Genomic DNA, 13,549 nt, shown 5'->3' with positions numbered 1-13,549 from the left:
GAATTAATTCCTTAATGTAAAAAGACAAAAACAAAATAATAACTGAAGAAGTTACTGATAAAATACAAACCAGTTGCGTTCTGTTTAAGTTGTGATTTGTGATATTCCAAATTAAAAGTTAATTCTTTGGTTACATACAGGATATGTTTGAAAAAGTAAATAAAGCATATGAATTTTTATGTACCAAATCAGCAAAAATAGTGGATGGACCAGATCCAGAGAATATAATTTTAATTCTGAAAACACAGAGTATCCTCTTCAACCGTCATAAAGAAGGTAAGGCATGTGTTCTCAAATTTTAATTTACCTTCCAGCTTATTCTACCATGTAACTTGTTTCTACAGCATATTTTAATGGATTTATAATTATTATTGCAAAACTCTCGAAATTGCATTTTAGATACAGCAAAAGAGTGATTTTCCATAGGAAGACCCAAAGTGCTATTTGTTTTATATTTTCCACTTATTAGCTATATTTTTCAATATTTTGCATTTCCAACAAGATTTTATTTCCTGAAGGACATTTTCATTCCGTGGAGGTATTTGGTTAGTTTTTGCCTTTAGTCATTTAGCAGCAAACATATTAAACGGGATCTAAAATGGATCTGGAATTTAAGGATTATTCACTGTTCTTAAATCACACATGAAAGGCAGTGCCTATCATGACTCTAAAAGCCTCTAAAAGTTGAAAATGCCAAGAATGTTCTGGTCTTTCAAAAGCAATAGAAACTTCTCAAATGATCATATACTTCCCTCACACCTCTCATTTCCTGTGGTAGCTTTCAAAACCCTTGGTTTGAAAAACACTGTTATAGATGAAATGATTGTGATCGCAGAGTACAGGGTTATTGGGAATTTCCAGCATGTTTGCAGGGCCATTTGTGGTAGCTCTAATAGTAGCAGCCAAAAAGCTGGGAGTATGTTGAAAACTTTTAAGAGTTTATGATGGAGAGTTAGTTTCAATATGGCTGGTGTTCATTGGCTTGGGAACTGAACTTGGTTTACAGAACAAAGTGGGAGATCCATTTGCTCTGTAGGATGATGTTGGGAGAGAAGGAAGAAAGGACAGTGAGGATTTGAGATAAGCAGGAGGACTGCTGGGTAATTGAAGACAGGTGGAGTTGCAGTTGAATTATGAATTGGAAGGGACAGTAAGGGATCTAGCAGTTGGGTCATTAGAAGGTAGTGATTAATTGATTCACTTTTGCATATGAACTGAACAGAATACCTTTGTAAGCATTTAGTTATATGGCATTTATCAGAACAAGACATCTTTTTCAAACCATTGGTTATTTTTTAATGGCTGATAACTCTACATTTGCCACAAGGTATGGTTGTGGCTCACCACTGGTTTGTTATCAAGGTCAGTGTGTTTTTTCAGGCTGTGTTTTCTACTTCTCCCATGGAATGGTGGGTAGGGCTTATCCTCAGCGAGTTCTGGAGTTGAGGGACCTGATCTGATAAGACTTAAAATTAATTCACTCTTCTTTCTTTCCATATATATGTATGTATGTGTTAGGACTACTAGGACCAGTTCTAAGGGGCTTTTTTCTTTTTAAGCCATTTCCTAAATGAGCTTACTTAAGACAGATTATTGGTCATCCTCAAAAGGCAAAAGTTTTATGCCGATTTCAAATGGGATTAAAGAAGTTCTTATAAAATCACAGCCAATTAATTTGCATATTCCTGCCGCCTTTTAGGATAGTGGTAAAAAAAAAAAAAAACAGGACAAAAGAACAAAGCAATTGGGCATCTGTACATTTCACCTTTCACTTTTAAATTTACTTATCAAAACATGGAACTAGCCAAATACAATTAATAAATTATATTTTGTATTTCTAGTAACAAATTATATTCAGAATTTTCAAATGTTTATTTTATGGTAACTGGTGAAATAGAAAGAAAAGTACACTTGTTATTCAGAAAGAATATAAACATTCATTAAAGTCATATATCTCTCACTATCCTTTTCAAAGAGGTACGAATACCATGATTGTATACAGTCTCTGGTGTGTGGGCTATGTCCCACTGTCTTTGCTCGGGGAAAAGTTAGAGATCATACGGACAACATAGAAAGTAGGTACTCTGCAAAGGATCAAAACCACTACACACTAAGTTTAATCTATCAAAATATTCTTTTATTAGTGGGAACATTTTAGAGAAATCAACCAAACCAAACAAGTTTACTAGAAAAGAAAAGATCCAAGGGGTTTGAGGGTTTTGTTTTATTTTTTTTTAATAAACTAGAATTAGGATACGTTTAAGATGTTGAATATTTTATCATTTCTTAAGGCAACATAATTGAACATGTTGTCAAAATTAACTTAAAACTATAGTATAACCGGTGTTTTTGTTTGTTGTTTTCTCAACACTAACCTTTGGTTATTTCAGATTTACAGCCTTATAAATATGCAGGGTACCCTATGCTAATTAGGACTATAACAATGGAAACTTCAGATGACCTCCTCTTCTCAAAAGAATCACCACTGTTGCCTGCTGCTGTAGAGCTGGCTTTTCATACTGTCAACTGCTCAGCCCTCAATGCTGAAGAGCTCAGAAGGGAGAATGGAATTGAGGTAATACAGAATGACCTTTGTACTTATTTTCAAGCTAATTTAGGCATAGTGTATGCCTCTGAATTCACCAAGTACAGATACAGTTGATATAGTTTAATTGTTTCCAACAGATGATAAGGTTTTATTCCCTGTTATCTCAGTACCACAATTAAAGGTAGAAATGGAGGTTTATTTCATAATGTGAATTGGAGAGTATTGAAGTCAAAATTGGTTAACTTAATATTGCTTACAAAGTAGCTTATTGGGAATGCTTAAAAAGAAACTTCTAAGAGTCCCTTTGTTTATTTATCTATTTAACAAATGTTAATTGAGCAGACATTTATTTACCAGGTATCGAAAGGTATTAAGATTTTATTTCTACCAGAAAAGACTCTTCAGACTTTAAGTCGGAATGGAGATTTAATGGCTGACTTTTTTCTCTGCAGGTGTTACAAGAGGCATTTAGTCGCTGTGTGGCTGTCTTAAATCGTTCTAGTAAACCAAGTGACATGTCAGTACAGGTGAGGCTAAAACGTATGGTTCCATAAAGATTACACTAGACCTGTAGTTCAGACTTTTAACATCTCTTGGTACCACTTGAGGGCTCATTAAAACATGGGTTACTGAGCTTCCCCTGCCCACAGAGTTTATGATTCTTGTCTCTGAGGTGGGGACCTGAGAACATGCTTCTTTATCATTCCCAGGTGATACTGATGGTCTGTATATCATACTTTAAGAACCACTGCACTAAATCACTTGTGATCTGTTGGCTATTAACCAGTTTTAAATATTTGCCATTTTGCCATTCTTGTTTCACTTATCTTCCACCCCTTTCTCTGATTTCCTTCTCTGCCTCTCTCCCCCATTCATATTTTAATTGGTTTATTTTCTGTTATGGTTATAATAGTTGAATTCTTTGATAGAAAATCCATCAGGAATTCATTAGGTAGCCCTTTGTTTATGCCAACAAAATTTAGACTATACAACAATTGAATACAGGCTTTTTGAGTTTCGTCTTCTATTTTGAAGTATAGTACATAAATAGAATTCACATCCTTTAGCGTTAATATGCTGGACAAAAATACTTTAATCGAGAGGTAAGCAAACTTTTTTTGTAGAAGACTAGAGAATAAATATTGAGGCTTTCAGGTGAGCGCATGTGTGTGTGTGTGTGTGTGTGTAAAAACCATTCTTAACTTCCTGGCCATACAAAGACAGGCCATGGTCAATTTGGCCTATGTGCCATAGTGGCCGTGGTGTGCCAATCTTGCATCTGTAGGAAATCTTAACCAGAAATATTAGTGATTTAATGGAAATATTCTGTTTAATTTTAGAGCATCATATATACTGTTAAGCATTATTCATGAGTCTCTGTGGATTTGATTCCCGCCGTCTTAAGTAAGGAATGCACCTGTGACTTTTTCTTTGCTCTGTTGTGTTGTCTGCAGGTGTGTGGACATATAAGTAAATGCTATAGTGTGGCTGCTCAGTTTGAAGAATGCCGGGAGAAGATCACAGAAATGCCTGGCATCATCAAGGATCTCTGTCGGGTATTGTATTTTGGCAAGGTAGAGTTCATCTTTAATACTTTCTGAATAGAGTCAACAATGAATTTTATTATCAAATATCCAATCTCTTATTTATAAGCAAGTCGTTTTCCCAAAATTATCTTTAAGTAAATTATTTGGGGTTTTAACCCATTTCCTGTTTGCCCCAAGAATACTTGCCCATGGCGCTTGTGGCTACAGCATTTACCCCAAGAGAATTACAGTCCTAACATTATCCCCAATATTTTCACATTGCTCAAGTATATCAATAGTCTTTGGAAACAAATGACTTTCTATTTATAGCATTCTGTTTTTGTGGTGGCATTTCCATTTACAAAATGTAGTAATTCTCAATCGCTGAAAATGTCAAATCCTGGAAAACGTAGCATTCCTACACGTGATGTTAAATAAATGCTGGTAGCGAGCTGCACTTTTTCTTTCTAATGGAAAAAGGGTTAAAAGCATTTTTTCACAAATGCCTTGCTGTAAATGAGTTTTGTTCCTAAGTTGGCCCACAAAGATTGAGACTGGTGACATATTTAGAGGAAACGGGGTCTCATCTGAACATTAGAAGAAAGGTGGGGAAGAAAGAAGACAAGTAAATCCAATGAAAAAGTAAAGGACCAAATGAAACCTGAAACTGAGTCAAGTCACTGCTATGTGGGAAAGGCTTTATAAGGAACTGAGAGCTTACTGTTTCCTCCTAATCTAGTACTACTGAGGGAAAGACAGAGATTTCTTAGATAACTGGGCAGAGTGAGAGCTGTGTTAGAATAGAACAGAATTGGGTTGCTGATCCTGGACTAAAGTATCTAGAAATAAGGGATCTGATGCAAATTTTCCTCAACTATATTTACTTATTGTCCTTAGAAGTATTTAGTAAGAATACAAACTGATATAAAGAAATAAATTTGTTTTCCTTCACTAAAGATACTGATAAACTTAAGTTCACTTGCCTGTGAGTTGCTATTAATGCCTTGTCACTATTATTAAAAATTTAAAATTCAAGAAGTGAAACAAAGAAAACTGTATTCCCAAGTCTTTGAACACTAGCTCAGAGATAGTCTTTGTTTTGTCACAGTTAATTTTAATTTTAGGCTTTAAAGGATATAGGATTCAGATTTAAATTGGAAATGAAAATATAAGAGGAGGTAAACATTTTGCACAGTAAGGTAGTTAGCTTGACATACATAAACAACTTCTTTTTAACCCTGCAATTAATTCCATTATTCTTATTCTCTCAAGAGTATTCCACGTGTGGCTGCTCTTGGGGTAGAATGTGTGAGTTCCTTTGCTGTGGATTTCTGGCTACAGACACACCTATTTCAGGCTGGAATTTTGTGGCATCTGCTCGGTTATCTGTTTAATTACGACTACACACTAGAAGAGAGTGGCATTCAGAAAAGTGAAGAGACAAACCAGCAGGTAACTTTAACACTACTTCAATATTGAATTTGAACCCAAACCATAGGTTAATGTGAAGCAGAGCTCTAGCTATCCAGAACCCCGAAGGCATAAACTGTTTTTGAGGTAATTAAATCTATTGCTCTTTAAACGCTCAAGCTTTTTTATTTTAACCCCTCATGCTGGAGGCAAGGGAATTTGCAGTAGCATATCCTTGGCATAACAATCTTTTCTTGATTACTCAGAGTCATCTTTATTATTGCAAAATTATGGTTGTGTAACAGGGAAAGAAAATAATACTGTTGGGGCTAGCTCCCCTAAACACTGAGTACTTACCTGATTCTTACAGATATTTTTTCTGTCTCTCCTTTCCTATTCACCATCATTTATTACATTGTTAGTATGTGCCCCTAGCATTCAAATCTACCTATGTGTCCCCTACTCCCAAATGTGCTTCTACCAGTTATCTACAAGATACTGTATTGTTATAAATAAGAACATAGATTCTGATGGTGTTTTGTGTAAATAAAAGAATAAGCTCTAACGCATAAACTCTTTGACATCAGTTTTGGGGACTTGTATTTTTTTCTTTTGTTTGCTTTCAGCTCCTTAAATATGTTCCATACAGTTTGATTCCATAAAGTTACTGTGTTACCTATGTAAGATAATAGAGCTACTTTGATGTCTTAATTATTTTTTAACAGGAAGTAGCCAACAGCCTTGCCAAACTGAGTGTCCGTGCTCTCAGTCGCCTTGGAGGATATCTGCCTGAAGAACAAGCAACCCCAGAAAATCCAACCATAAGGAAAAGTTTAGCAGGCATGCTGACACCTTATGTTGCTAGAAAACTTGCTGTGGTTAGTGCTACTGAGGTATGTGATTCAGAGATAGCCTGGGTTGTGATGACTATTGCAAGATCCTTTATATATAACACAAGGGCATAACGCTGATTGCTGTAGGAAACCTAAAAATTGAAAATGTTCATATGCTTGTTCTCTCAACCACGAAATTCGGTTAATTTGGATTGATGCTAATGATATCATCTCTACAAGTCTAGTCTTTCTATAGGATAAGTTAATTTCATGTTTCTCAGTTTTGGAGCCCACCATAATTCTTGCCAGCCTTGAGTCACAAAGGGTCAGGATAAGAGAGTGAACTTAGAATGGTGTTTCATAATGGGCAGAGGACTGGGAGTCAGGAGACCTAGAGTGTATTTTTAGCTGACTTTTATAAGCTATAACTTATTGAGATTCAGGTTTAAAATCCTAAAAGTAAATACATATACACATACATATGCATTCATGACAAAAGTAAGTATGCATGACCTTGGTAGTTCTCCCAACATCTAAGGTCCCTGTCGTGAGGATCACTAGCAAACAATGTAATAATGTAGCATTAGAGAATTAACCTGTAGAAATCCATTAAATAGAATATTATGAAGCCTTAAATTCTAGAGGTACATTTAAAGACATGTTTCAAATGAAAAGGCTAACTCCCATTTTTGGTATTAAAAAAAAATGAAAGGGTAGATAGATCTGTACCAGTATGTTAACTGTAGTTATCCATGAATTGCAGAATTATAGACTATTTTTATATTATTTTGTGTTCTCTAATGATTATCTAATACTTTTGTGTGGAAAAAAATCCTCAGAGTTCTAAACGTAAAATACTTTTAGAATTTATAGATAGCTTATTTGTTTTTTAATCCAGTCTGATTAGGTCTGAGTTTTAGTGCAGAAACTGCTTTTTAGTGCCCCTGAGTAAGTGGAAAGAGCTTTAGATGTCACTCATACTCTTTGTTCTTTTTCTGGACTTTGTGTTTACAAATGTGATGGGTTTTTCTGACTGAAAACATTCTTTCCAGAAATACTAGAAAGTTGTTGATTACTGCAAAGAAAAAAGCATTTCAAAATTTTATCTTGTACTCCATCTGGATTTAATAAAATGCTTATTTTAAACTGCCAGTTCTCAAAGTTTTACAGTTTTCCTAAAGATATAATTTTTTAGTCATTTTACTTAATTATTAGTAGTTAATGTTTTGAAAACAAAGATTGGATGTCTTTGCATGGAGGTAATACCATGTTGCTTTCCTCCTGGCATGGTGCTCTATACATGTAAAAGGTAAGAAAATTTTACTAAAACAGATAAAAGAGAATCAAATGTCTATGTTCATTTATGGAGGAGAGCTAAACAAAAGGAAAGCACACTGGGCAGCTCAGCAGTCAGAAGCTGTGTCTGCAGAACTATTTACTGCAGCTTTGAGTCAGGGCTTGACCAAGAAAATCTAAACTGACTTTGCCCATAAATTTTATTTCCTTTCCTAAGAGTATGCTTCATAAAGACTTAGATTTTGTTTTCAAATCTATGTGTATAAAGGCAGTATGAAATACTTTTTAAGCTTACATTCACCGAGTGTTTATTAAATGCTGTAACACAAAACAATGTATAATTTCATCAAAACAGAGCCAATGTTAAGAATGTGAGGTCAGATGGACTCGATTTTGAATCCCAGTTTCACTAAAGGGTTGTGAGACTTGGGGCAAATAATTCTCTCTCTCAGCCTTGATTTTTCTCGTCTGCATAATGGATACTATTAATAAGCTTTTTAGAATTCTTCAGATCCTTATGATTGAGCTACATTGTACTCAAGGTACTCATTACAAAATGTAATAGACCATTTTAATAAATTATAACTTCAATATTATTTTTTTCCTAAATGTTACAAATCATATTCTGTCTCCTAGATTTTGAAGATGCTTAACAGCAACACAGAGAACCCCTATTTGATATGGAACAATTGTACAAGGGCAGAACTACTTGAATTTCTTGAATCCCAACAAGAAAACATGATTAAAAAAGTATGTTATTGTTTCACAAATTTCTTGGGTAACTTACTTTAATGGAATCTCTGGAAATGTAACTTAGTAGTGACAAAACAGAAGCCTGTATAATAGCTTTTTACTACCTAATATTTGGCCCATTTAAGAACAGTGTTACTGTATTTAATAATACATTAGAATTTTTTGTTGTTTTTGTTACCACTTTACATAAAGCTGTTTTCTATTATAACCAGTTTTGAACCCAGAAGCCCTGTTTTAAATGTTCTCTTCAGCCTCTGTTCCCAGTAAAATAAAATTGCCTTTTGGTATCAAAATTGAATAATTTCTCCTATCTTGCCATCTTCCAACGGAGAAGCTAGTAAGCCACAGAAAAGAAAAAAAAGACTATGGGAGATAAGGAGAAGGCCCGGATAATACATACACTGGAATGGTTGGGTCTTGGAGGTTTAGAAGATAATTATGCTTATGAGTTTGATTTGGAAGTTATTAAAGTATAATCATCACTGTTATGTCCTGAATCATTCAAAATTGGTTTTGGACTCATTTTATATATAATGTCATCCAGAACTCTTTAGATAGAAGGTTTGAGAATTACAGTACTAGGGAGAACAAGTTTTGCATTTCTGTACATCTTTTATTTTATCAGAAGAGACATAACATCTTTCTTTAGCACTTTTCAATTTATTATATACTTTTATTATTTCAGTCCAACCTAAATTGTGTGTGATTTCAACCTAAATCTTCTTTGGGACTATTTTTCTCCCATTCTTCTTTTCTTTTTCCTTTTCCTTAAGTGGAAACTCTTCTTGATTTGTCAACCTATATAATATTATTACGTCTTTTTTTTTTTTTTTTAATTCAGAAACCCTGTTTTCCAGCCCTTTCATTTAATGTATTACTTTTTAAAACCAGTGCAAATGTATTCATTTCTTAACTCTATCACTTTATATCTGACTAGGCCAAATGTCTGCTAAGTGGAGTGCAAAGAGCCAAATGTCACACACTTGCTTTATGAACACAAGCTCTAAGACACTTAATTGACTGACCTCTGTGAGCTTTTGAAATTTTAAAATGAGTTATAATACTAATCTTCGGACTAGAAAGTAACAGCTCTGTGCCTATTCTAGAATCCATATTACTAGCTGTAAACATAACAGTTGCAGCAAGTGCTTTATGTGTATCCCACCACATTTTTCCTCTCTGGAAAATGAATGGTTCTTTTAAATTATTTATCTGTTGTTAGGCTGAATGTGGATAGATTTATAAACCAGACCCTGATGAATCTGATTCATATCTAACAGTCTATTTTTTTTTTAAAAAGGGTGATTGCGATAAAACTTACGGATCAGAATTTGTCTATAGTGATCACGCCAAAGAACTTATTGTAGGTGAGATTTTTGTGAGAGTGTATAACGAAGTCCCTACTTTCCAGCTAGAGGTAAGTGCTCTACTTTTAGTTTTGTCTGGTGCTTTTGCTCATTTGTCACCGAAAGCTATTGGTTTATTCACACTGTGTACATCAAAGTAATACCTGTTCTTTCTTTACCAAATGCTTTATACTAGCCTGGGTTTTTGATGGAGTGACCATTGATAACTTATAAGCCTCTTTATTTTGAATGTTGAAGAGTTAAATTTTCTGGATTCATGAATAAGAATTTATTTCTTGCCCAGCTTTTCCTCATGTTATGAATAATGCTGCTTCACTGTGTCATTTATGTGTGCCTTCAATTTACTAGTCTCTAATGGAAGTAAAAGGCCATTTATATGCTCAGCTCCCTCATGCCAAATATCAGATCACCAGTCAGAAGTTCTTCTCTGGCCAATTATTAGATGAAAATAAGAAAATGCAGTAGAGATACAAAGATTTTTAGATGATTGTGATCATACCAGCTCATCTCTTGTGGTGATCTCTAGTCACTTCCAGGAGCAAATGAGGAGCTTCTTTTTCTTCTTAGTGTTTGGGGCTCATGTACAAATTTTTTTGTTGTAGGTTTTTTTGGAGGGCATGATTGATTTATAAGGAAAGAAGAAGTGGAGCTTTGTTTTAGAGTTTGCTCTTGGAAAGCAAGGGATTTATTAAACTTTAATGTATATTATTTATCACAGAATAATATATATAAATAGCTGTTAGCAGAATTAGTTCAGTGATTTGTGAAGTTTCTTTGAAAACTCCTTTGAATTGATATTCTAAATATATATATAATCTTTAAATATAAAAATATAACCAAATTATAGACATTATATGTCATACTATCAATTACTTTTATTGGTAAAGGAGAGAGATACTCTAATCTCAGCTGTTAAACTAAAGTACTGATGGGAGTATTCAGATCACTTATGTATTGGGACCAAAAATGTTGAGAAACTCTTTATAATGCAACTGGGTTTTGTCCCCCGCCCTTTGATCCATAGATATATTCATGCGCGTGTATAATTTCATCACTTTCATAGCTTGAAGTTTTTTCTTTTGTTATTTTGCCGTGGAGTCTTTGTTACAGATTATTTGTATTAAAATATTTTCCCACTCAATTTAGGTTCCAAAAGCGTTTGCTGCAAGTCTCTTGGATTACATAGGCTCCCAGGCTCAGTACCTCCACACATTCATGGCTATTACACATGCCGCAAAAGTAGAGTCAGAGCAACACGGAGACCGCTTGCCAAGAGTGGAAATGGCTTTGGAGGCTCTGAGAAATGTCATAAAATATAATCCAGGTGTGTGACTATACCCTTGATCAGTAAGACACTCACAATGGAAGGGCCCTAAAAATTCCAGTTCTGTTTTATCAGAGAAACCCAGGGAAAACTACTTGGTTATAATGCTATACTTGGTATAACATTAAGAAGAAATGACCCCACAATATTTTTTACCTATAAATAGTAGGCTGGAAAGAGAGGTCAAGGCACCATGTTTATAAGAGTCTCAGTGAGTTGAAAAGGCAGAATAACTTCATAGTGTAAAATTTTAAATTGATGACATAAGTTGATGTACTCAGTATAAGTGCTTAAATTAGATTTATTTATTAGGTGATCTAATTTTTGCCTCTGGTCCCTAACACAATGCCATGTGCATATGGGCACTCATAATTTTGAAAAACTGCCTGAAGTTTTTAGTGTATAAAATTTGAAATAATAAAAAGGTGAGAATTTTCATTCTTAAACATCTTTAAGAGGATATTTTCAAAAACATCATCACTCTTGCCTGACTAGGGAGATAGATGAGTGAAAATCTGAATACTTTTAATTCTAGCTTTGATAACAAATATAGAATATAAAACCTAAAACGATATCAATTCAATTTGTTGTTTTTAATACCGTGTTTCAGGTACTTTTTTGCTTTTTTCCATATATACTTTGGTACGATTAAACTTCTGTCCTTTTGCTTATTGCCAACAAATTATTCAAATAAAACAACAGTAATTAAATGTTAGGAAAAAATAGTCATTCCCAAGGTATACACTGATACATTATTAAATGCCATATTATAAAATATGAAGAAAATTTCACTTTTTATTGTTTGGAGTCAGCAAAGTAGACATTATTGGTCATGTATTAGGTACAAAGAAATTGCAGCAAAGCAGGCTGTTGATTTGGAACTTATAAAAACTGAGAAAGGGCTTGCATAGAAATTTTATTTTGGTAGCATCTATAAAGTTCATGTGTCAGAATCCCATACTCACTTGTAATTTAGAAGGATGGTTTATGTGTCATTGATAAATTTGTGATAATTCTTAACTGTTAAGAAGTGGTTTGAAAATGAACTTAACAGCAACCTATTTATAGAATAATTTCAGATTTTTTAAAATGAGAGATCATAGTGAATTATTGGGCCCCCAAAGCTTATAAATTACACTGTTTTACTACCATATAACAAAAGGAAAAATATACTGAACAAAACCTTAATGTTAAATGTTTTTGTTTTATTAAATGAAATGGTAGTAAATATATAAGACTGGGGTATGAGGTGGGTAGGAATGAAATACCATTTAATTTTAGATATTGTGACAAGAAACCCTTTAATGTGCATATCAGTTCTTTGTTCGTAATGTAGTCCTCAAGTGGCAGGGTTCTAAGTTAGTCTTAATTAAAAGCCAAATGATGTCACATACTCCCAAAATATAATTAGGCTGAGAGGGGTAGCTCTAAGGTCTAGAAATAGAGAGTAAAATTACCACCTTACACCTTTTATTTTTGAATTGTATTTGGATTGTGTATTTGATAAATTTCTTGTTTTTAATCTGAGGCTAGGGGATGAAAATGAAAACAAAATAAATGCAAGAAACTGAAATGGCTTATTTTTGCCTTTTAAGATTTACTGCTACTCACCTCATGTCACAAATGTTGAGAAAACGTTATCAGAGACTTAACAATGGACAGTAAACAGTGTGTATTGGTTTTCCGAAGGTTTGTAATTTAAACATCTTTTGGACATAAAATATATTTATTTTTATTTCCTAGGTTCTGAAAGTGAATGTATTGGGCACTTTAAATTAATATTTTCTCTTCTGCGAGTCCATGGAGCTGGTCAGGTGCAGCAATTGGCTTTGGAGGTAAAAGAACGTTGTACTAAAGCATGTATTAAAGCCTTTCCTACTATTACTATATATGGTTTGAGCTTTGATTAATCACCATCTGAAGCCGATTGGAAGTTTACATGTGGTTTTTTTCATTTTGTCTATTAACCCAGGTGAATATGTTTTTTTAAATTCCAATGAATTATGCTCATTTTCAAGAGCTAATGTTACACAGTGTTGTTCAAGATCATTTCCTCTGTGATCTTTGTCTGTTATGCATTAGAACTTGGGATGCATTGTATATCGTCAATGTGTGGTGTGGATTAAGAAATGGGCTAAGAATAAAAAGAAAACAAAAAAACAAGTAAACAAAGGGCTTTACTACGGAAGCTTGGAAACCACAGATCAGTAAGAAAAAGAGTTACGGTTTCCCCGATCTCTCAGTGTCCCTACAGAGTGACCTTTGAGACCAGGGCACTCTGCTGGCTACACAGAGTTTGCGTTCCAGAGGAAGGACCTTACCCCTTCTGCCTCTGTTGCTCTCCCTTCTTATGTGATTTTTTTCATTTTGTCTAGTACAAAAGCAACCTTTTCAGTGAGGATTACAGATAGAAAACTGGAATATTATTCTGTTTACAGGAGCTGTCTAGGGAAGCCAGCTTCCCAGAACCTCTAGGCCTTAGAGATTCTAGA

General features: G+C 34.1%; 1 protein-coding gene across 4 annotated transcripts in view; it reads left to right on the top strand.

Moving 5' to 3' along the window:
• The window catches only part of DNAJC13 (DnaJ heat shock protein family (Hsp40) member C13), a 108,231-nt gene that overhangs the window by 74,649 nt on the left and 20,033 nt on the right, over window positions 1-13,549 (top strand). For all 4 annotated transcript variants that reach the window (XM_023529553.1, XM_011370305.2, XM_023529591.1 and 1 more), the window contains 10 exons: window positions 141-276; window positions 2,391-2,575; window positions 3,001-3,075; window positions 4,003-4,122; window positions 5,347-5,526; window positions 6,210-6,377; window positions 8,250-8,363; window positions 9,667-9,783; window positions 10,880-11,057; window positions 12,801-12,892. In XM_023529553.1, coding sequence (XP_023385321.1) covers window positions 141-276; window positions 2,391-2,575; window positions 3,001-3,075; window positions 4,003-4,122; window positions 5,347-5,526; window positions 6,210-6,377; window positions 8,250-8,363; window positions 9,667-9,783; window positions 10,880-11,057; window positions 12,801-12,892 — 1,365 coding nt within the window. The remainder of the gene's footprint in view (window positions 1-140; window positions 277-2,390; window positions 2,576-3,000; window positions 3,076-4,002; window positions 4,123-5,346; window positions 5,527-6,209; window positions 6,378-8,249; window positions 8,364-9,666; window positions 9,784-10,879; window positions 11,058-12,800; window positions 12,893-13,549) is intronic.

This window comes from Pteropus vampyrus, unplaced genomic scaffold (genome assembly GCF_000151845.1).
Source record: "Pteropus vampyrus isolate Shadow unplaced genomic scaffold, Pvam_2.0 Scaffold1, whole genome shotgun sequence".
Classification (NCBI taxonomy): domain Eukaryota; kingdom Metazoa; phylum Chordata; class Mammalia; order Chiroptera; family Pteropodidae; genus Pteropus; species Pteropus vampyrus.
The sequence above is the reverse complement of the archived record's forward strand: the minus strand, read 5'-3'. Positions and strand labels throughout refer to the sequence as shown.